Below are 22737 nucleotides of genomic sequence, written 5' to 3'. Positions count from 1 at the left end.
ATATAGTTCACAATCCAAACATATGCATAAAACCAAGCATGTTATGGAAAAATATAAGCAAACAACAACAAAATCTTAGGAAAAACAGTCTACCCAAAATGCAAATACCAGGAAAAAATACATATATCCAGGAGAAATATGCACAAAAATCTCTCCCATAGACTGAGTTATGTGTACTTTTTATACTGATTTCAACAGGATTTTAGTGGGAAAAAATTGAACAAAATGTATACCATGACACTTTCCGTTCCACGCTCTGAATCCATCTCTACAAGGGACACATTGGTAAGAACCAGGAGCATTAATACATTCTGCATCTGGACATGTATGTGGGACTGAGCATTCATCAAGGTCTATAAAAACAAAACATCAGTGAATAAATGCACATCAAAGCAATAATAGTATGTAGAAAGGTATCAAAAATTGGCACTAGAGACCAGATTCTTAAATACTGTAATACAAACTGCATAGATCTGCTGACATATATTATGTAATGTTAAGTAGGCTGTGTTTGGCAGTTTGTAGGAAGTTCAAAACATTTTGAATCTGAACTGAGTCAAATTCAAAATATACCATTTTGAGTTTGAAATGCTTCATCTCGATCACAAAACTCTTTTTCAAACAAAGTTCACATTTAAAGTACCCAGTTAGCATTTGAAATTTTCAAATTCAAAACCAGGAGATTCCTCTTCAAAACATATTCAATTTGTGTATTTTTAGTGCTTAAAAACTAGAATTCGATCTCCATTAATCCATACAGTTTTCACGGTGGTCACAGGCAAGGAACTATTTCTCAATTTAATTCCCATGCTCTCTAAAAGAATAAAGATTCGACTTTGACTTCCTTTGAAATAGGGCAGTAAATACGTTAATGGCTGAGTTATTTCCATTGATGCATATATTTACTTCTTACTATATTTAAAGATTTTAATTTCTTAAGGCAACAAAAAGATATTAATAGAGATTAATGATTACATGACACTAAGAAATAAAGATGCTGTAAATACATTCTTGTCTAAGCAATATTATGTTTGCAAATGTCCTATTCTGAAAGCAAGCAGAAGTTTGTCCTTGGTGCTTCCTGGTGGGTTTTTTTTTTTGTATTAGGAAAAAAACTTGAATCTAAGCCCAGTGGCTTAACAATAATGCAGAAAAAATACATAATAATATAGTTTTTCCATGAGTATTAAATTATAGCCTTATCAGTTAAACCCTCCTTGCATCTTCCACAAAACTCATCTCCACTAAGATTTTTGTACAAAGCATAACTTTGCAGCTAAGAGACTTATACAATTACACATAATATGAGAACAGATGTAAGAAGGACAATGGGGAATGTCATGAATGAGGAACACCAATAAGGCACAAGTAGTTATCAGCTAGGATTGAAAAGGCAGGTAATTCCAAGCAAAGCTACAGGCAAAGAATATGGATGATAACTTCACACCTGCAACTTACTGCAAGAAGGATAACTATCAGCAACTCAGCTTAACCAATGCAAAGCCAATGGTACATTGTGCCTGACTTCCAGTATCAGCTTTCCCAAGCAATTAACAGGAAGAGGCTAACCCATCTCTTCATTGATTCATTATTTAATGAATATGTTATGTTCCTCCATAAAGCTGCAAGTTGTTTAAGTCTATTTCTTGGTGTCCAGCTCTCCACTTCTCCTATTACAACTTTAATGGCAACATGTCCATAATTTTCATATCTACACCACATAGACACAACACATTTTAAAGCTATTTGAACTAGAAATGATAGGTTTAAAAGATTATATTCTTAATAAAAATGATATTTTGTAGATAAGGACAATGAAAATATAAAGACTTTATTTTAATGTTTCAAGTAAATTTACATTGATTTCCAATTCAAAACCAGGAAACTTCATGCCAAAAACCAATTTCACATTTCCCCCCCAGTTTTGTATTCTTTTCTTTGAAACTGATTTTTTCTGCCAATGTTCTGTTCCAACTACAAATAGATTTTTTTACTTAATTCTTGCTGTTACATAACCCTAAAGTAATTAACTTCATTGGAAATAGCAACCTTATAAACAATTTCAGGATAGCAGATCAACAAATTAAAAAGATAATATCGTTTCTAAGACAAAGCCATTCAACTGTTTATGGTTTTATAGGGTTTAAAGAGTTGATACTGTATAATAAATGAAATCTATCCCCAAAACACAGAAACCAGTCTTTTGAAGCACTGAGGCTACTGATATTGTTGGCTTCCAGCCATGCTGATACTGTAAGATCTGAAACTTGCTTTTGTAGGTGTGTCTCATGTTGTCCACTAGGTTCTCAATCCCTCCAGAACTTTAATAGATTTAAAAAAAACAAAAAGAACTTAGAAAATTGGCAGAATACTGCTTCCAGAATTACTTTGAAAGAATTGGCCCTGGAAGCATTCTTCAGAAATAAAAATGGCAGGTAACTACATCTTAATACTTTATTTTGAACTATCTCCAACAACCCAGAAAAAGGGGAAAGGAAAGCTGAGGCTATAGGAGCCAAGGAGCATTTTGATATGGACTATAGTGTTCCTATGGGTTAGCACGTGGAAAGGGGAGGTAAGGGTTGTTTTGCTTGTGCTACTCCCCATAGCATATGGCCTATATGTGTGTTAGCTGAAGGGAGGAAAGTGACGAAATATGTGCTGCAGAGCAAATTCAGTCTTTTCTGTACTTCCACTGAAATGTTGCAGGCAAGTAGGTAAGGGATGGATTATGATGTCATGATACATGCTTTTGTCATCTTGGTTAGTTGTGGACACTTCTAATGGTTAATTACCGGTGATATTTTTTCGCTAAAAAAATTACAGCATAGTTAAAAGTTAAGTAGTCAGGAAATTTGTTTAGAGGACATTAAAACCTACCTTCACACTGGCCCCTTCTGTTCATCTGGAATCCCCTGTCGCAATATTCACATTTATATGAACCAATGGTGTTTACACAGAGCCCTTCTCCACAGATATCAGGCCTGGCACATTCATCAACATCTAAAAATCCAATTTTGTGATAACTTTAATATAAACATTAAGTAAAAGATACAGCAATTTAGATAGATAGATAGACAGACAGACAGACAGACAGACAGACAGACACATATCACTCATAGAATACTAAATACATGGTTTACTTTAGATCTTAATTTTTTTAATTCAGAAGAGCTGAGTCCTTGCAAAAATATCATCATATATTACCTGTAACTCATGGGTCTGATCTGCAGTATCCCCAATTTGTAAAAGTGTTTTTTATTGCTTGGGTATCAACAGAGGTTGCCATGACTGAGGTCTACCAGAAATGCTCTTAGTCAGATATATATAGATATACCTCTATATATGTCTATATAACCTATATAGATGTCAATAACTCTTCAGGGTTTCAGACAAAGACTTTTCCAGCATATCTAGAAATATTTACAGTAAACATTGTTCTTGCCATTTAGAAATTATATTAACTTCAAAGTCTACTGAAGAAAAAACTTTGCTTCTAACACTAACCCTCTTTCTATTCTCGTGTGCAGACATTAGATCTTATACCATATTGTCAAGGAAGTACAAATATGTATTTGAAGTCTATATTGTGAACAATAATTTTTCCTCAGTAACTGTGATCAAATATTAACTACCCCTATAGTATGGGGTGCAGCATTGTGCAGTGTTTCTATTCATCAAATTCTTTCCTGAATCAATCTAAATTGTTTCCAATCACACCAATATATTTCAGATTCAGGCTCTTGATCATTAGCTTTAAGGATTAAGAAGCTGCCTCATAAAGGAGAGTAATTACCAACACAATCTGTTCTTTGTTCATTGGCCATGAACCCGGCCTTGCAAATGCACAGGAAGCTTCCTTCTGTATTTTCACAACGCCCAAGGGAGCAGAGATGAGGAGTCTGAGAACATTCATTAATATCTGTTAAAGAAATAAAAATATATGAAGACTCAAAAAACCCTCTGTACTCTAACACTACCATCACTTCACTCCCCCTAATGTACTTAAGCACCTACTGAAATAAAAAAACCATTTTCAAATAGGTTTCCATATAAAATTTGATTTAAAAAACATATTTACCAGCTTCAAGTTTCGGAGCATTAAGCTTTTTGAAGATGAAATCTACTACATTTGCTGATATTTTAGATGAACATATATATTTATAATAGGAGGATCAAGCATTGTATGCTTGTGCAATCTTTTAGAAACCAGGAGAGGTAAAGATTGCTCTATTTTATTTATATAGATTTAATGTGAGATTATATAAGGAGTTTAAATATTGAGGGTTTATTTTGCAAATATCTATCCAGTAAATCTATCATAAAATTGCTTAGGTTTGTATTAGGATTCCACAATTATGAAATTATGAAATTCTTGAGTGATTACTCAAGAAACTTCCAATTTTCTTCATTTAAGTGGTTAAATCAAATTATAATTCTGTGTCTATAAAGGAAATAAACAAATCAGGTGTTGCATATATAGAAACTCAGGGAAGGAGAAGGGGAAAATAAATTAAAATTATATTTTGACTCGCATTATGTGCCTCAAAGAGAAGAACCATTCTTATTTGCTATAGTCACAAAACAGAAATGTATTTTTTCCAGGACCTTCTCCCATGCATCATGTTAGCAACTGGCAACAGGGAATGTGGATTACCAGAACATTTTGTTTGTTGATCATTAAGCCTATATCCATCATAGCATAAGCAGGTGTATCCCACAGGCAAGTTAATACAATGTCCTTGTCCACAGATGTCTGGATTTACTGTACACTCATTGATTTCTAAATAAATGGAAAAATACTTGTAGTAAACCATTTGAAACATTTTAAGATATCATCCATTTTAAAAGAAAGATTAAAAAACACAGAAACTAATTAGGATCAATTCAGTGATTCTACTGAATTCTACTGGTGTTGATAAAAAATGATTTCACAGCAAAGTGGAATATAATATAAGCATCCAGATAAAATTCCTGTAAAGGCCTTCCTTCCGGTTGTTGCATTTACACATAATGTACTAATGAATGCACTCAACTGTAGTTATTGTACACTGTTAGAAAATGTCATTGATCAGATTAGAGACAGACCATTCTGGACAAGGTCTAGCTATGATTTGTAACCTGGGTCACTACATGACTGGACTCGTTCTTATGACCTTTTTTTGCAACAGTCATAAAGCAAATGCTATGGTTGTAAAGTGAATGCTGTAGTCATTAAATGAAGCCATTGTTCACTATGGGGTGTTTTTTCCCCCAGAAGTCAGAAGTAAACACTGGTTTACAGAAAAAATATATATATCAATAATTGCAGTCATGTGGGCCGTTTCAAATGGCATAAATGCAGTAACATGACTGCAGAAGGGGTCTGGCTCGTCGTAAGTAGTTTCTGAGGATCAGTTGTAACTTCAAATGTTCACTAAGTGACCAGTCATAAATTAAGGAATACACACACACACACACACATATCATTACACAAGTTTTGAACATGATTCTCAATGTTCAATTAAATTCAATTTTTCAGTGAGTGATTTTTTTTTATACTTCATTTAATTAAACATTGAATTTAGGAAACAATTATCCAGTTGTTCACTTTAGCAGCATGTCTTAGGCACTAGAGCAGGGCTTTTCAACCTTTTCACCCATTGTACCACTTTTAGGATATGGCAACATCCAAGTACCACCAGTCGCCTAGCAAGGTGTCAAAAACCTGATGACCAAAAATATATATATAAATAAATAAAGGAAAAAAGTGATAAAGTACAGGTAGTCCTCGACTTACAACAGTTCGCTTAGTGACTGTTCGAAGTTACAACGGCACTGAAAAAAGTGCCCCCCAAGCCACAGCCGAGCAAGACGCCTGCCCGCCCGCCCGGTGGCGCTCTTCCTCCTCTCCGAGGTTTTCATTGTTGTGAGCATTTCTTTTGAGGATTGGCAGCAGCGGTGAGGTGGGGGGAGTGTTTGTTTTTTATTCCTCCCATCTGCTGGGTGGTTGCAACAGGTTTTGGTCACTTCACATGATCCTGGGCACTGTGACTGTCATAAATATGAATCAGTTGCCAAGCATCTGAATGTAAATCACAAGACCCTGGAGATGCTGCAACATTCCAGCTGATCGGCGCTTCTTCTGGGCTCAGCAGAAGCGCCAGGATCAGCGCCGAGCTCCAGCTGGAGCCTGGCACTGATCTTGGTGCTTCCACTGAGCCCTGAAAGCCCTGCAGCTCCAGCCATCTCTCGCTCAGGCTTGTGCGGTGCTGCCACCAGTTCAGCTCATTCCCCTCCCCTGCTACCACTTTTCTAGGATGGTCGCGTACCACCTGCCAGGTGCCAATGTACCACAGGTGGTACCCGTACCACTGGTTGAAAAGCCCTGCACTAGAGGACAGTGAGATTTTGTGAAATCTTAGGACAGAAAAGGAGTACAATAACTTTCTGTACCATTTCTTACATGCACGTGTTAATAAATAATTTGCAGTAATATGCAAAATGAATGTACTATATTGCAACGCAAGTCCCAATTCCTTGAGAAAAATATTAAAATAAACTACACTGCTAGATATGCGTTTTTTAAAGGACAAACCTGAAACCTCTCGTAAACAGAATAACTGCAGGTGATCTAGGCATAATATATAAACTTGTAAAATCACTCCAGAATGTAAGAACTAGCAGAAAACATTATCCCCCCGTCTACCAAAAATCCTTCAGTGTTTTGAAGCACAAAAGCAGGCATTTGCACAGAGCATTCTCTCCACCCCAAAATGAACCCTGTGGGTTCATTATTTTCTTCTGTTGATCTGTACTTTCTAAGACGCAGTAACAACATCCCACTGGTTGTTGTACTATGCGCCAATTTGTACCACCAATGATTATTGCATCATACCTGTAACTTGAGTTGGTGCTATCACTTGACTAGCACTTGAAGTGGAGACATCTGGTCCAACTTCTACGGGCAGCGGGGGAGAGGTTTTCTCCACCACTATTGAGTGAAAGAAAAGTATTTCTATATGAGATAGGCACTACTAAAAATATAGACAGCTTACTAAATTAATAGCCAATGTTAAATCCACTTCACATTTAACAATTCTAATAATGCATGTTAAAAGCACCATTGAATTTCTTCCAAATCATAAAATTGAAGTGAAGAGGAATCATCTAACCCAGGGGTGTCAAACTCAATTTCACTGAGGGCCGCATCAGCATTGCGGTTGCCCTGGGGGAGCCGGGTGGGTGTGGCCAGAGTGGGTGCAGCCCACTGGGTAGGTGTGGATGGAGTGGGTGTGGCCTACTGGGTGGGCGTGGCCAGTTCTACATCATTCGCGTCAAGAGTGCCTATGGGGGCCTGGGCAGGAGTGGGACAGATCTGAGGGTCTCTGGCAGAAGGGGGTGGGACTGGAGCAAGTGCCAAGGCATGGACCACTGGGGCAAGTGCCAAGATGGCCACCACAAAATTGTACATTGGCTCCCGGCTGGCCTGGGCCAGGGCCAAGGCAGCGGGGGCCGTTCCCTCACTGTTTCCAGGATATCTTCACGGGCCACATGAAACCACTTTGCGGGCCGCATCCGGCCCCCGGACCTTGTGTTTGACATGTCTGATCTAATCTATACTGCTAGCTGCATTTACCCTCAGAAATATCCAGCATACATATAAAATTCCAGATGGATATTAAAATTTAAATATGAACATTCAGGTATAGTTACTAATAGTAAAAAAAAATAATCTAAAAATTGTCTTTAAAGAAATCTATTCTAAATTTGAACCTTTACTATAGTTTACCCATTTGTTATTGTGCCATACATGGAAATATCTTGAATGACGTACAGTACATATAACTGAAGAAAGCATGACAATCAACTTCATTGCTTAAGCATTGCTGGAAAAAGATATTTACAGCAGAAATGCTAAGCATTTCTTCACCTTCGCCTTCTAATAACGCTTCCTATTTATTTTGGGGTAACACATATCCTCCACATTCAAATAGATGTAACTGTGTTTTCTATGACATTTACCCCTGTAATTCAATATACTTTTAAAATATGCACATGCAGATTTATATGCCAATACACCTGTCTTGTTCTTGCATATAACATTTTTGGGCATAATCAACCAGGCACAGCACCTGCACAGCCTCCACAGATTTCAATGGGCTCGTCAGATCTAAGACTACAACCCAAAGCTTCATTGGATATCACAGGTATATTGTATGAACACTGAAATATGTACATTTTCCAGATCCTCTTCCCATTCTAGTAAACAATATTCTTCAAAACATGGAAAAATTGAAAAGGTTTCCTAAAATATAATTCACCTGCGATGTAAGGTGCTTTTCTAGATTGCATAATATATAAACTGTAATGAATTTAAAATTACAAAAAGTAATACATTGAAGCTGACTAATAAGTGGTTAATATTGTCAAGCTGAACAAGAAACTGAAAGAAAGAAAGAAAGAAAGGGCAAAGTAAATAAATACCCAATTAGATTTGTATGTATAATTCTACTGATTTTCCTTCTTATCCCCTCAATTGCATGATTTGGCAATTTGCAGCCTCAACACCCCATCTCCAGTCTCCAAAGTTCCCCAGAATAGGAAGAAACGCTCATTTATGGTTTTTTTTATGGAATTAGGGATTTTAAGGCAGGGGTCCCAACCTCTGAGCCGTGGCACATTCAGAACCAGGCTGTACAAGCAGTGGGTGAGCGTGTGCACACACCTCTACTTGCATAAGCGGAAGACGAGCGTGTGTATGTGCAAAGCTCCATTTGTGTGAGCAGCGTGCATGTGCACCTGCCGCCTGCGCAAATAGAGCTGCGCGTCTGGGCATGTTTGCCCGCCACTCGTGTGGAACCATCCCCTCCCCCCTGCCACCGGTCCACAAAGCTGGAAAGGTTGAAAACCGCTGTTTTAAGGAGCAAAATGAGTGCTTAAACTTTGAATAAGCTTAAAACATTCTAGACTACCTAAAATCCCTGAAAAACAGGCTGTTGTTTTTTTTAATCTTTTCTGGGTGTGAACTTTAAGGTCCGCTCAAACCAGTCAAAATGGGAGAAAAAAATATCATACCTGCCTACTTTTGTAATATTACAAGTTCACCATTTGTGCTCATTATTGGCTTGTGGTAAGGTGGGGAGGCACAAACTACGTCTACATAGAGGGAAGTGTGGAGTGGGGTGCTCCAGGGCTTTGTTCTGGGCCAAGTGCTCTTCAACATCTTCATCAATGATTTGGACGAGAGGATAGATGGGGAACTCATCAAATTTGCAGACAACACCAAGGTGGCAGGAATAGGCAACAGTCCAGAAGACGGGCTTAAGATACAGGAGGAGCTGGACAGACTTGAACACTGGGCGCTATCTAACAAAATGAAATTCAGTGGTGAAAAAAGTAAGGTCCTACATTTAGGCAAGAAAAATGCACAGGTGTAGTATAGGTGGTACCCTGCTCAATAGTAGCAACTGTGAGAGAGATCTTGGAGTCCTAGTGGACAATCACTTAAATATGAGCCAGCAGTGTGCTGCAGCTGCCAAAAAAGCCAACACAGTGCTAGGCTGCATTAACAGAGGGATAGAATCAAGATCACGTGAAGTGTTAATATCACTTTACAATGCCTTGGTAAGGCCACACTTGGAATACTGCATCCAGTTTTGGTCATCATAATGTAAAAAAGATGTTGATACTCTAGAAAGAGTGCAGAGAATAGCAACAAAGATGATCAGGGGCCTGGAGGCTAAAACATATAAGAAACAGTTGCTGGAATTGGGTGTCTAGTCTAATGAAGAGAAGGACGAGCGTGGACATGATAGCAGTGTTCCAATATTTTAGGGCAGTGATGGCGAACCTTTTAGAGACCGAGTGCCCAAACCGCAATCCAAAACCCACTTATTTATCGCAAAGTGCCGGGGTCGCATCAGCATTGTGGTGCTCTCAGGGGGGGCAGGGAGTCGCCTCTGAGTGCTGCCTCTGGCACTCAAAAACAGGGGGCGCAAAAATGGTCACCGCCGCACCGCGGGGTACAGATACAAGGTGCTGTACGATGCAAGAATGGGCATGGCTAGTGAATATCACGCAGGCACTAGCCCCACCCCATTTGTAGCACGTGCGTGCTCGCGACCCCATGTGCGCATGCACACATGTAAAATTCTTCCCCCTCCCTTTTCTTCCAGTCCACCAATTGACATTGGTTGGTGACCTCTGCTCTACCACCTCTACTTGAGCTTGCTAGTCAGCCACTTCGTCTCCTTTGTGCTGGGCGGGGCTCCTGCTCCGGGCAGCGGTGGCAGCCTGATGGACCTGCTACTGCTGGTGCTGGTGCACGTGCCAACAGAGAGGGCTCTGAGTGCCACCTCTGGCACGCGTGCCATAGGTTCGCCACCACTGTCTTAGGGGCTGCCACAAAGAAGAGGGAGTCAAGCTATTCTCCAAAGCCCCTGAAGGCAGGACAAGAAGCAACAGATAGAAACTAATCAAAGAGAGAAGGAACCTGGAACAAAGGAGAAACTTCCTGACAGTTAGAACAATTAACCAGTGGAACAACCTGCCTCCAGAAGCTGTGAATGCTCCAACACTGGAAGTTTTTAAGAAGAGACTGGACAGCCATTTGTCTGAAATGGTATAGGGTTTCCTGCCTGGGCAGGGGGTTGGTCTAGATGACCTCCAAGGTCCCTTCCAACTATTATTATTATTATTATTATTATTATTATTATTATTATTATTATTATTATTATTATTATTATTATTATTATTATTATTATTATTATTATTATCATCTTTTATTCATTAAACATGAACCTCAGTCAACTGAGCATTCAAATTGGCTGGTGCTGATTATTATTATTAAACATTATAGATCTTGTGGGTCTATAATGTACAGTACAATCCTCAAGGTTGTCCAGTCTCGATTGATGACGAAATCTCAGTCTACCGTAACATAAAGGAGGCAGAGAAACACCATGGGAGCTGTTATATTTACCAACAATCATAAGACCACAAAGATTCCTTGTGCTTTTTAAAAATTTCTATTCATGCCAGGAAATGCTTTGCTAAATTTTGTTGCACTTCTACTGGAAAAACAATTTCCCTTCTTAGGATTGGTGCAGACATAACATTTCTGATGAATCCAAAATAAGCACATCAGGAGTGTAATTTCTCCACTCTGCCATGACTAATGCTATTGATTGATTAATTGATTTAAAATTAGATCACATTCTTCAGTAATGTCTTTCATGAATAATTAAAAGCACCCACAAAAGCAGGGAACCAGAAGAAAACAGTAATGCATTCAGAAATTATTGAGAGCAAGAGAGAGCAGAAGGAGAGGGAGAGAGAAAAAGGGAGAAGAGAAAAAAAGAAGAAAAAACCCAGCAAATACTTTAAAAGGTTTAGCTATTCACCTGACCATGAAAAGACAGAATAAATGGCCTCTGATGAACTTTGCAACACAAAAACAATGGGCCATATAGCAGATTTTAAGCATTAAATTACAGATAGGAAATATTGCACTATTTCTAATCTTCATTAGAAAGTATGTACCAGAAGACTAATATTGTCAATAAAATCCAAATTATCCACTCTAGTGCCTTGCGCAATAAGTGGGGTATTTATCACCATCCAATATTTATTTTAATCCACAAGATCTATAATTTGTAGAAATGATAGTGCACTATGATCACACTTCCTTTACAAGTAGATACTACTAACTTTTTACATCAAATGTATAACAAAAATGATCTCCATCTTTTAGTACAGAGATAATAACAATACAACCACCTTTATCTAAATTTAAACAAATAACATCAATCTATAAAATATCTTTTTTGTCAGTTTTGTTTTGTTACTCCTTTTCCCTTTTATGTTAGTTGTATTCTAACATTTGATACTGAAAATTAATAAAGACATTATTTAAAAAAACCAAAACAAGTAGAAATTAGTAACTTTTTGGACTCAGCTTCTGCAACATAATATAAGCAAGGTAAGAGTAGAGTAGAGTAAATCTGTATTTAAATGACTATTTGGGGGACAAGCATGTTTATCCAATATGAATTTAAGTTATGTTATATAAATCGCATTAGTTGTCTGGATTAAATTTTAATTTACCATTTACCATCCTTGCCATTGAATGCAGCTGAAGTCAGGGTTTGCCAGTTAAATCTGAAAACTGGTCAGTTTTATTGTATTACAAAAAAATACATTAAACTACACTACACTAAAAAAACTACACTAAAAAGTGTAGTTGTTTTTGTTTATGGAGCCCTGGTGGCGCAGTGGTTAGAATGCAGTAGTGCAGGCTAACTTTGCCCACAATCTGAAGTTTGATCCTGATGGGCTCAAGGTTGATTCAATCTTCCATCCTTCCAAGGTTGGTAAAATGAGGACCCAAATTGCTGGGGGCAATATGCTGACTTGGTAAACTATTCAGAGAATCCTGTAAAGCACTATATGATGCTATATAAACTCCAAATGCTATTGCTATTGCTATATTGCTTTTTGTATATTCTCAGACTGCAACAAATGGAATCCATTTAACAATGACTTATATTTATCTGTTCATTGATTCAACTGTATAACATCCAAGTTAAAATACATATGAATGACTCTATAAATAAACCTTTCTTCATTGACAGTATTTTATGCAATGATTAATCCTATGTATCTATTTTAGTTGGTTATATATTAAGAATAAAGTGTCATTTGTTTCTGAGAATTTCTTAACATTGCTTTATCATAAACACTGAGAACTGAAAAGATTGTTCTCTTGAACAACAATGCCAACTATTTGACTCATCTCCACCAAAGAAAGCCCCAATTGCTCAACTGGAAATTTCTCAAGGTCTCTGAAGAATTCCATTCTAATTAGAGTAAATACTATTCCAGTAGTTCCAATAAATTTAGAGATGGATGCAATGCAGATATCTTGCACTGTAAGATGCCACTTTTGCAGCAATTCAACAGCAAAATAAAATCTGCCAAATAACCAATCTAATAACATACTAGGAAAGATCAGAATGGCTGGGAAAGCCATTAAGGACAATATCAGCCTGGATGCAGAGTTTCAAAATATCAGCAAAGCTTCTGGTCCAGAACATCTACGCCAAATAACATCAGAGCTAAAATCTAAGTTTCAGTATAGGTGTATAGCTCATTGGTCAGTAGAATGGTTTTTAGTATGCCAACTTCATTTTTTTTAACAAAAAAGAATGACTGTGTTTTTAATTTAAAAAATTCAGGTGAAGCTGAGAGGAAGATGTCACATTAGCCTACCCAGTGAATCAAGAGAAGAGTGGAGTTTTAGCTTAATAAATAATGATAGTATTTATCAGTGTAGACCAAAGACTTCCTGCAGTTAACATTAACATAAAAGGTGGAAGGAATTAACCATAGAAGTCCACAACTCTTTAAGTTGCCAAGATTGGAGACCCCTGATTTAGTTCATAATCTGCTTAAACTAAAAGAGAGTGTAGATGGATCATAAAGATTTCAGATGGATCATCTATAAATAGGAACATACGCATCTTTCACAGCAATAGTATGGAAATGATTGTCATTGCCTTCTTTTTGCAAGATTTTTATTTATTTCCCTGACTAACCCTCTAGTTTAGGTTTCTCCAACCTTGGCAACTTTAAGACTTGTGGACTTCAATTCCCAGAATTCCCCAGCTAGCACAGGGAGTTGAAGTCTACAGGTCTTTAATTTGCCAAGATTGGAGACCCCTGCTCTAGTTCACAATCCTGGCAACCCTCCCATCCCAAGCTCTCACCATTAAGGCTGAAGTGTAGTTAGGAGCTACTAATTAAATGCAAGTCTGCTAATTTTTTTACATCAGCCAAAATTGACTAGGTGCTTGATGAATTTCATGTAAACTTTAAAATTAATATAGAAATCAGACAAAACAAACTAAATTTTGGAAAATAAGGAATAAGAAGAAACCAACATGGATTTGCTCACTCCTACTAGTCCTAATTTATAACTTTCGTTGCCTCAAACTGAAAAAGCCAACATGTCTACACATCGAACACATAACTATCTGCAGGAAGAAGCAAACATCATTTGAGTGACTTCAGCTGGGTGACCAGAGATTATTTAGAGCAGGGGTGTCAAACTGCCGGCCTGCGGGCCGGTTTCATCATACCGGAGCTGCGCCCACCCCATTGCCGGCAACGGCGAAAAAGCTCCGATATGTTGCGCAACGTCACGTGACGTCGCGAGTTTGACATGTCTGATTTAGAATGTTCATCGTGTAATACTTGAATAGGATTACAATACAGTTGGTTAGCAGGGCATATAGAATAGCAAAATTAAAGCACTTTGTATAGTGCTTTGTATAGTCTTTAATTTGTAGTTGGAAGTTATAATAAAGGCTAGTGGTTTAGATATCTTCAAAAGATTAGCTAAATTCATAGGGATGTATCAGTGACAACAAAATGCAATTCCAGCTGCCAGAAATCAAAAGAATTGTGGTGTTCATTCAGAGTAAATTACCAAATGTTTTCTGTGATCTGATGGACATTTTAGGGCTAGTCAATACAATTTTTACAAAACACAATGAACTCTATCTACAGGAAGGAAAGAAACTAGAGACTTGGAAAGAAGCCAATATAGTATTAATACTTAAAGAGGGACTAGATTTGACTTTAACAAGATACTATAGGCTGAAATCATTACTTAATAATGACTACAAGTTGTTTGACTAGATTTTAGCTGATAGACTAAAAATAATTTTGTAAGAATTCATTCATGAGGATTGATGTGGATTTTTATCTAAAAGACAGTTAAAAATCAATATTAGAAATCTGCTGGACATTTTGGAATATTTGGAGCAATATAATGAAAAAATAAGCCACACTGATTTTCTTAGATGCAGAAAAGTGTCATGGATACTTATAAGAAAGCTTCATATGAGAAGTGGTAAAAGGCCTATTTATATGCAAAAAAATATTCTTACTCACAGGGTAACATCAAAGACTATTAAACCAAATGTGCACCATATTAGTAGCATGACTTTCAACTTCAAATGTGATACTCATTTCTGCATACCCCAATAAAAACTAAACATTATTTTGATTCCACGATAGAGCAAAAGGACAACTGGTTGGTAGTGAAGTCAGTTGTAATATTTGATATGTTGGTCATCATCTGGCTTAGTCTCAACTTTATCCTCCTTTTAAGAAGTATTTTACCTTTAGTACTAGCATCTCCTGGTACAGTTTGTCCACTCCCATGACTTAAAGGACAAATAAATAAAGCTTTAATGAGATATTCAATATAGCATTCCACCTGTATATCAAAACATTGCTCTGTGTTTTAAAGAAAATTCCATACAAAACTTCTAACAGGAAAATAATTTTTGATCAGTTGTTATTAACACGGAATCAATCATGAACATTTTAAAATGAAAAAACACAATATAAAAGTTAGCATGAAAAAAATCACATTAATTTAAGCTGTTTTTATACAAATCTTTGCAGCTTTATACACTTTTTTAAAATAAACCTCATTTTACTGGATTTAAATCAGTTCAAGATGCTCATTAGGTTGACAATGTATTTTTCAAAGGTTAAAAGGATAACCACAACGTATGAATATGATAACTAAAAACAGAAATCTCAATTTAAGTGGCAATTGAACATTAACAAGTATATATTCTATGCAAAATTAGACCCAGTCATTCTAAATTAAAGATATTCAGGCATAAACTTCCAGCTCAAAACAATTTATTTTATAGGTATGATGTAAGGTTTCAAAGTCATTTCAGTGAATTTGTGGTTTCTGTGCTTTCTGCATCATTTCAGTGCCCATCCAAGACACACTGGCATACAATCACATATTAGCTACTCCGGAAGGGCAATAATTCAAAATCAAAATAATCACAACACTCCGCATATCACTCTGTATCTACTAGTCTATGCTCTGTTCACCAATAGCGTGTTGGCAATGCACTTATTTCTGCACATGCGGCAAGCTCTTTGCTGTTGTTTGTTAAGCATGTTAAAAAAAACAGGACACTTAGAAGCAGCTGATTTTAAAGGCATTTGCAGGAACCATGCAAAGACTGAGACATAAAACTATGAAACTGACATCTAGAAGTACTTCATGTAACAATTGCAATGGTGAAAAGCTTTGGCAAAGGTGAAAAGCTGTGTTTCATTTGGAAAACCTAGAAGATTCCAAACATTTAACAGGAAACCAAGAGAATTCAATTTCAGATTGGGTGGGTGGGGGGGAAAAAAAAGGAAGGACGAAATTAAGATTTACTCCCATGCATATATCTGCAAGAAATGTATAATTTACTGGGAGTATGTCACCTGATCCAGTTCTTTGCCCAAAGGGCTTAATATTTTTTATAGGCAGAAAGTCGTAGAGTCTGAAACCAGTTCCTATAATAAATGATACAATCCAATACTTGATAGGCTGCTGGTAGACATCACTTTTGATACAAGAACTTTAGACTGTAAGAAATACACAGGAAATAAGAAACACATGAACAGACTCAGAAACACACTAAACTGCATAAAGAAATCCTTTTCCACTCTCACCTTCTCGCACAGCAACCTCGGGCTCACTTTTCTGTGAGATGGTCAGTGCCTCCACTGGCTCTTCCTTTGCTGGGAGAGGTGGAGGAGAAGGACCTTTAGCAACAGGATGAGTAATCTGGGTCTTGCCAAAGACAGGTGTCTGAACTCTAACTGCAGGGTGATGGTATAGCTTGTTTCTGTGAGAGCCAGAAACCGTATAGCCCATTCCACCAGGGCAGATTTCCTTAAAAGCAGCTAGATTTGGGATGGGAAAACATTCCTTTTAAGAATCTAAAAATGTAACATTTTTGACACATTGGAAAACATAATAAAGAAAATCTGACATGAAGAACATTTTTTATAAATGTTATGTATTCTATTGTTAAGCAAAATCACAAATTACATGACAGTAATATTGCGTAAGTTACTTGGGAAGATATTTTGTTCCTCCTAGAAAAAGATTCAATTTGAGAATAAGTTCAACCAAACAATGGGCATTTTTAAAGTGAATTCTAAATTCTGGATCAGGACCACATGAAGCATTCTGAGACTTGAAGCTTCTGTCTCCTCTCTAGTGCAGTCTTGAATAGGAGATTGGAAGCCAAATTAGTTACTCAAAATCAAATTTCCCAATATAAGTTTATTGTTCAACATATTGTTTGGTTGATTGGGCAATTTATTATTTAAATGACTTGAAAATTCCTATTTCTGTTACACAAAACTTTTATCCAGAGGCAAAAAAACCCTCCTTTAATTCCATCCATGTTTCATCTATAATAAACTTGTATCCCATTCTTAGCATCATAGCTTCTTCCCACCTTAACTTGTCTCAGACACCTAATACAGACAAGAAACCTTAGGAGTGCCACTTTTGTGATAATTACAAAGGATATTTTGAAGTCTAAACATGAAGACCAATATCACTTTAGAAAATTCTCCCAGACATACTCATTTTAGTGTATTTGTGACCATCTTGTAAAATGAATTAGGCAGTAACAAACATTACTCAACAAATGCTTTGTAATTGGAAAGCTTTGTAATTGGAAAGCTGGTCATTGCAAAATATAGAAGGAAAAAAAGCCTTCATCTATTGTGGTTACCAATGATAAGGGGTACAATTATTACAAGAATATAGTGAATGATATTAGGTTATTATCTATGTGGTATGTTATATACATGGGTGCAAATATATCCGTTTTCTGGGAACCTCTTACCTGTTCCTGGAAGGGGACATTTTTCACAGTGGGGGCCCCAGGCCTTGCCAACACTGCAACAGCAGAGCTGCTTGCTGAGCTGAACAGAGAGAGGGTGCATACACTGCTTTCCTGCACTGACATACCGGTAGCAGGGCCCTTTCTCTTCAATGACCATGGGATTATCAACTGCAGCAAAAAGGGAAGGAGGACGCTAAAGTTTACTTGAGAAACAAAACAGAGAAACACCACAGGAGTTCCACCACCAAATAAGAAAATTAAAAACTTCAACACATCAGTAGAGAGAAAAGGATGCTGATGTCTAAAAACATTTCTCATACCTGACATCAGTTTGATACAGTTCAAAAGTAAAGCCCAAATTGTTTAGAAGTAAAAGCCAGTGTTCAAATTAGATGCGGCCATGCTCCAATAACACAAAATTAGGAGAATGCCTTATTCCCATGCAGAAGCAAGCTTAAAGCAGGTGAACAGTAAAAATACAGAACTTTGACAGATCACACACACTCACTTCCAACACTCATATTACAAAGCTATGTCACAAATGAATCACAAAATGACAATTTTGACTTGATAGATAAGATCATTCAAGGTCACCAAGGAAACTGCATTCTTTAAAGTCATTACTAATCAATCAATGCACATAATTGAAATCATTGGCAAAAAGATCAGCTAACAGCACTATTCTTTCCCAAATCCTTTGTTCTTTTTCTGCAAGTCTTTCCAAATTCACATCACCAAAATCTGAAATTCCTTCAGTTAACAGAATTACTGTTCTATTTTCTAAAAAAAAACACATAATTATAACAGCAGATAGCAAGGAGTCAAGGTGAAATTAGAATATATTGTATCTCCTTCTGATACTATATAAAAAAAACCAAGCTACTGTATATTGGCAGGTCAAGAAATTTGAAATATGCTAAAATATGGAAAAAATATAATGAATAAGAATGCCAAATCAGATATGATAATAGCTAAGCAAAGGTTTAAGCCATTGTCATCAAGCTGGATCAAGTTATAAATTATATTTCACATAATAAATCTGTTTCTTCTGTCCTACAAAAAGACACTTATCAAGACTACGGCTGAATAGTTATATTCATTTTAGTGAATTCCGTTGTTGTTGTTTTTTTGCAGATTTGACATGGCTTTAGTTTAAAAGATATTTTGCCTTTTCAAAGAAGATCCCAGGTGGTCTTACCAAGACTTGCCTAGATCCCAAGTGCTTTTATTGATTCTTAGCAGAATACATACAGTATTTAATTTATGAAAGAATGGTTCAAAGGTTCTGTCCTAAGCCCAGAGGAACTATTAAGAATCAGCCTAACAATTATCCATTTAAATTAACAGACATTGCACAGTAGCAGTAATTGGTAGATTTCACCCATATTCTGATATATGATTACACACAGGACATTAAAGAAATAATTGTTGATGTTCTTCAACTTGAAAATCAAAGACCATTTTTCTTTGTAATTCTTCAGGTATTATCAAACCTAGAAAAAGTTATTTTTTTATCTATTTGCATAGAAACAAAAATAGGAAGAAAACATTTCAGCCTGAAACAATTTTTTTGCAGATGCAGCCCAATTATAATTAAAGTAAGGTACACAATCAATTTAAATACAGCTCCTGTATTTCAAGCCAACTGTGTGTTTGCATTTGTACACAATAACTTATCTCTCCTTTATTCTTGGAAATGAGAAATCCAGAAAAAAAGTGACAATATATTTATTGGGCTTCAAAATGTTTTAAAACAGCAGTGTATCTATAAAGGAACACATTGTATTATTCCAGGATCTTGTTAAATGTTTATTAGGTGTCTAGGCTGAAACAGCCTATAATCTTTCTACTGAGCATGAAAGTCAGCAATGCAATACAGCTATGAAGTGATCATACAGTGTCAGGCCCATTCCATCACATATAGTTTTCTTAAACCAAATCTGCCTACAATCTGGGGTTAGTTTTTTCTTTTGCCTTTTTTTTTTTTTGGGTGGTGGTGGAAACTGCATTTGTTTTAGAATGTTGCTTTTATAGTTGAAATCAGTTTTTACAATGTGAACATTCATGTGTTGCACTAAATTTTACATTTTTTTTTTAAACAGGCTAGTTTAGCCACGAGCAAAACAGCCCACCTCTAATAAAGAGGTGACTTTTAGAACACAAAGATTCCCATAAAGACTCTTCTCCCAATCTCGGTCTCTCCAGTAACACATAAAAAGCAGAAAGATTTAAGGAATTCTGTAAAAACTCTATTCAAGATTCATTATTAATTTTATCCAAATAGGAAAAAGTGTACAGACTTCATTATGTGGTATTGCTATCTTCTCATATAAATTCCACTCCTCTACTTTCCCCACTCAAATAATATGTCCTACATTTCACTGTATCATTTTTAAAAAGAAAGCTTTTCCATATGCAACTGCATGGCTGCTCGGCTATCACCTCTATTACTTTTGTAAAGTTCTATATTTTCTGGCTTTGGGAAAAGAAAGAAAGAAAGCATACTTTATTATATATTTATTCTAGGGCTGAATTAAAAGAAAGGGAACCTTTTAGAATCTCCATACAACAAGAATTCATAGGTGAGAACTAATCTGCAGTAGCATCCAATAAGTATGATTTTTTTTTTAAAAAAAAGGTCTATGTGTGTGGAAAACTCTTCCAATTACAACCATATAATCCAGAGGTGAGCAGTTATGGCCCCTTTACAACCTGTGGACTTCAATTCCCAAAATTCCTGAGTCAGCATGGCTCAGGAATTCTGGGACTTGAAGTCCACAAGTTGTAAACGGGTCATAGTTACCCACTTTGCTATAATCTATAAAATAAAGCAAATGTTTTAAATAATGCCAGAGACCAAACAATGTTTTATTGGCAGAGAAAATGAGAATGCAGCAACTTTACATCACTGCGAGCTGATACAATATCCTTGCATGTGACACCACACAACTTGATGCTTATTCTTATTTCCAATAATTAATTTGTATTTTTTAACCTTTATAAGAAATCACTACTTATCCATGAATTAATAAAGTGATTCTCGCTTGGTACTAATCAGCTGTCAAGTTTTACATTCTACTCCTGAACCATTGTTCCAAGTTTCAAAGGCAAACCACATCTTCTTATGTTTCTTTATACAAAAAAATCTCAAGTCATTCCCAGGTGTGTATTATGTTGGCAAAATAGCATGTGAACTGGCTGGTTGGTCAAAGATATGCCCAATAACAGTTTCCATTAACTTGGCAGATAGGAGAACGGATCACTTCAACTGTGGAAAATATGCTTATTTATCTGAAAACACTGAGCTCAGAGATTGCCCAACTGACTTATATTACTCCATGCAGGCAGACATCTAAGCGCATTTGAATTGGGCATGTGAGATATTTATGAACCATTTGAGAGTCATGTAAAAGGCTTTTATTAAAAATGTGAGTGCAACAAGGAGAACAAGGGTCTATTTTATTTAATTTACAACTCTTTGCAAAAGTTCTCACAAATGGGACTTGTAACAAATTGTTGGAGTTTGGTTCATTCCTGAAAAAAATGTTTCAGCCAACCATCTTTTCAGAATCCTCCTTTACATTTTCCCCTCTCAGTGTTTCTATTTTTTTTCCTTGCAATAAATTACAAACATGCTTTAGTTATTTAGCACACTCAGCTCCTCACTGGGTTATTAAAACATTAGGAAGAAAATAATTTATACATATGCAAAGCTAAGGGACTACTAACAGAGAATGGATTTGATTTCTTATATATATAACAGGACTTTGCATGATTTGAAAAGGATCCGGAAGAAATATTTTAAACTTTCCATGAGCATAATACCTCTTCCCTTTTCAATCAAATAACCCTTTAAAAAGTTGTGGCTGCTGTAAGAGTCTCCTTAGCAAAGTTAGGAAGCTTTAATAAATGGAAAAGAAAAGCTGTATTCATGTAAGATCCAAAATACTTCTTCCTAATCATTTCTGAAGCATTCATAGCATGGCATAAGGGATAAAATAACAGACCTAGTAAAGTAATTATTAAGGGTGAAGGAGAATGATCCTTAATAATCCAGCAGTTCTTGCAAATGAAAAGACCAAATTAACAATGTAATGTCTGAGATGCTTCTTGCATAAGTAATAACCCTTAATTTCATGAGCACATGGGCATTTAAGTGCTGATAAAATCATAAGATATTAAAACATACCCCAATAACTTATTTTGTTTTTGTTATTTGTTCGGAAAAAAATGAGCTTATGGTTGTTTATTTTAATCAGACCCTATTGAGATCAGTGGGCCTTAATTAATAATTTTTTTTAAAAAGTCAGTTATCTTACTCAGCCACTGATTAAGCCTCATTTTGGAGGCAGGGAGAGTTGGCAAATGACCCATTGGTGCATATCCCAAGAACTTATTTTGTTTTTGTTATTTATTTGGTAAAATGAACTATCTGGATTCTACTACAACATACAATCTGATTAAAACTAGCATTTCTCGTTAACTTTTAAAGCAAAACAATTCTAAACGGTGAACTGACACTTCTCCTAGTCAGAATAACTGCCACAGGAACATTGAAATCAACAATGACTAAACTGTTTCCAATACAAATTTTAAGAAGGCCGGGAGAAAACACACAACTAAATGGTACTGATTGTTTTCGTTACTTACGGATACATCTGGAAAAAGTAGGATCTGGTACAAATCCCAGTTTGCAGGTACACCTATAGCTGCCCATGGTATTTAAACACTCACCATTAGGGCAAACCCCTTGTAACTGGCATTCATTAATGTCTGAAAAGGAACACAACTGGGTGTCAGTTAAATAAATCTATATTAGATTATCTATAAACAATTCTATTAAACACTAGATATTACAGAATTTTTCAGTTCACAAATCTGATCCCCATTTTTCTCTTATCTCTTTAAAGCACAGACAATGCCCAACGTGGGATTGATTTGTAAGATATAAATGAACCAATTTTAATATTTATTTATTTATATCCCGCCTTTATTATTTTTAACAAATAACTCAAGGTGG

General features: G+C 36.2%; 1 protein-coding gene across 1 annotated transcript in view; it reads right to left on the bottom strand.

The window, feature by feature from the left end:
• The window catches only part of LTBP1 (latent transforming growth factor beta binding protein 1), a 128380-nt gene that overhangs the window by 59212 nt on the left and 46431 nt on the right, over nucleotides 1–22737 (bottom strand). The window contains exons 6-14 of the mRNA XM_015822022.1: nucleotides 22368–22490; nucleotides 17718–17885; nucleotides 16525–16758; nucleotides 15169–15285; nucleotides 6878–6973; nucleotides 4658–4783; nucleotides 3797–3922; nucleotides 2881–3003; nucleotides 234–353 (exon numbers count right to left, since the gene is read on the bottom strand). Of these exons, the coding sequence (XP_015677508.1) occupies nucleotides 234–353; nucleotides 2881–3003; nucleotides 3797–3922; nucleotides 4658–4783; nucleotides 6878–6973; nucleotides 15169–15285; nucleotides 16525–16758; nucleotides 17718–17885; nucleotides 22368–22490 (1233 nt within the window). The remainder of the gene's footprint in view (nucleotides 1–233; nucleotides 354–2880; nucleotides 3004–3796; nucleotides 3923–4657; nucleotides 4784–6877; nucleotides 6974–15168; nucleotides 15286–16524; nucleotides 16759–17717; nucleotides 17886–22367; nucleotides 22491–22737) is intronic.

The sequence above is a fragment of the Protobothrops mucrosquamatus genome, unplaced genomic scaffold (assembly GCF_001527695.2).
Source record: "Protobothrops mucrosquamatus isolate PMUCROS unplaced genomic scaffold, P.Mucros_1.0 scaffold_169, whole genome shotgun sequence".
NCBI classification, from domain to species: domain Eukaryota; kingdom Metazoa; phylum Chordata; class Lepidosauria; order Squamata; family Viperidae; genus Protobothrops; species Protobothrops mucrosquamatus.
The sequence above is the reverse complement of the archived record's forward strand: the minus strand, read 5'-3'. Positions and strand labels throughout refer to the sequence as shown.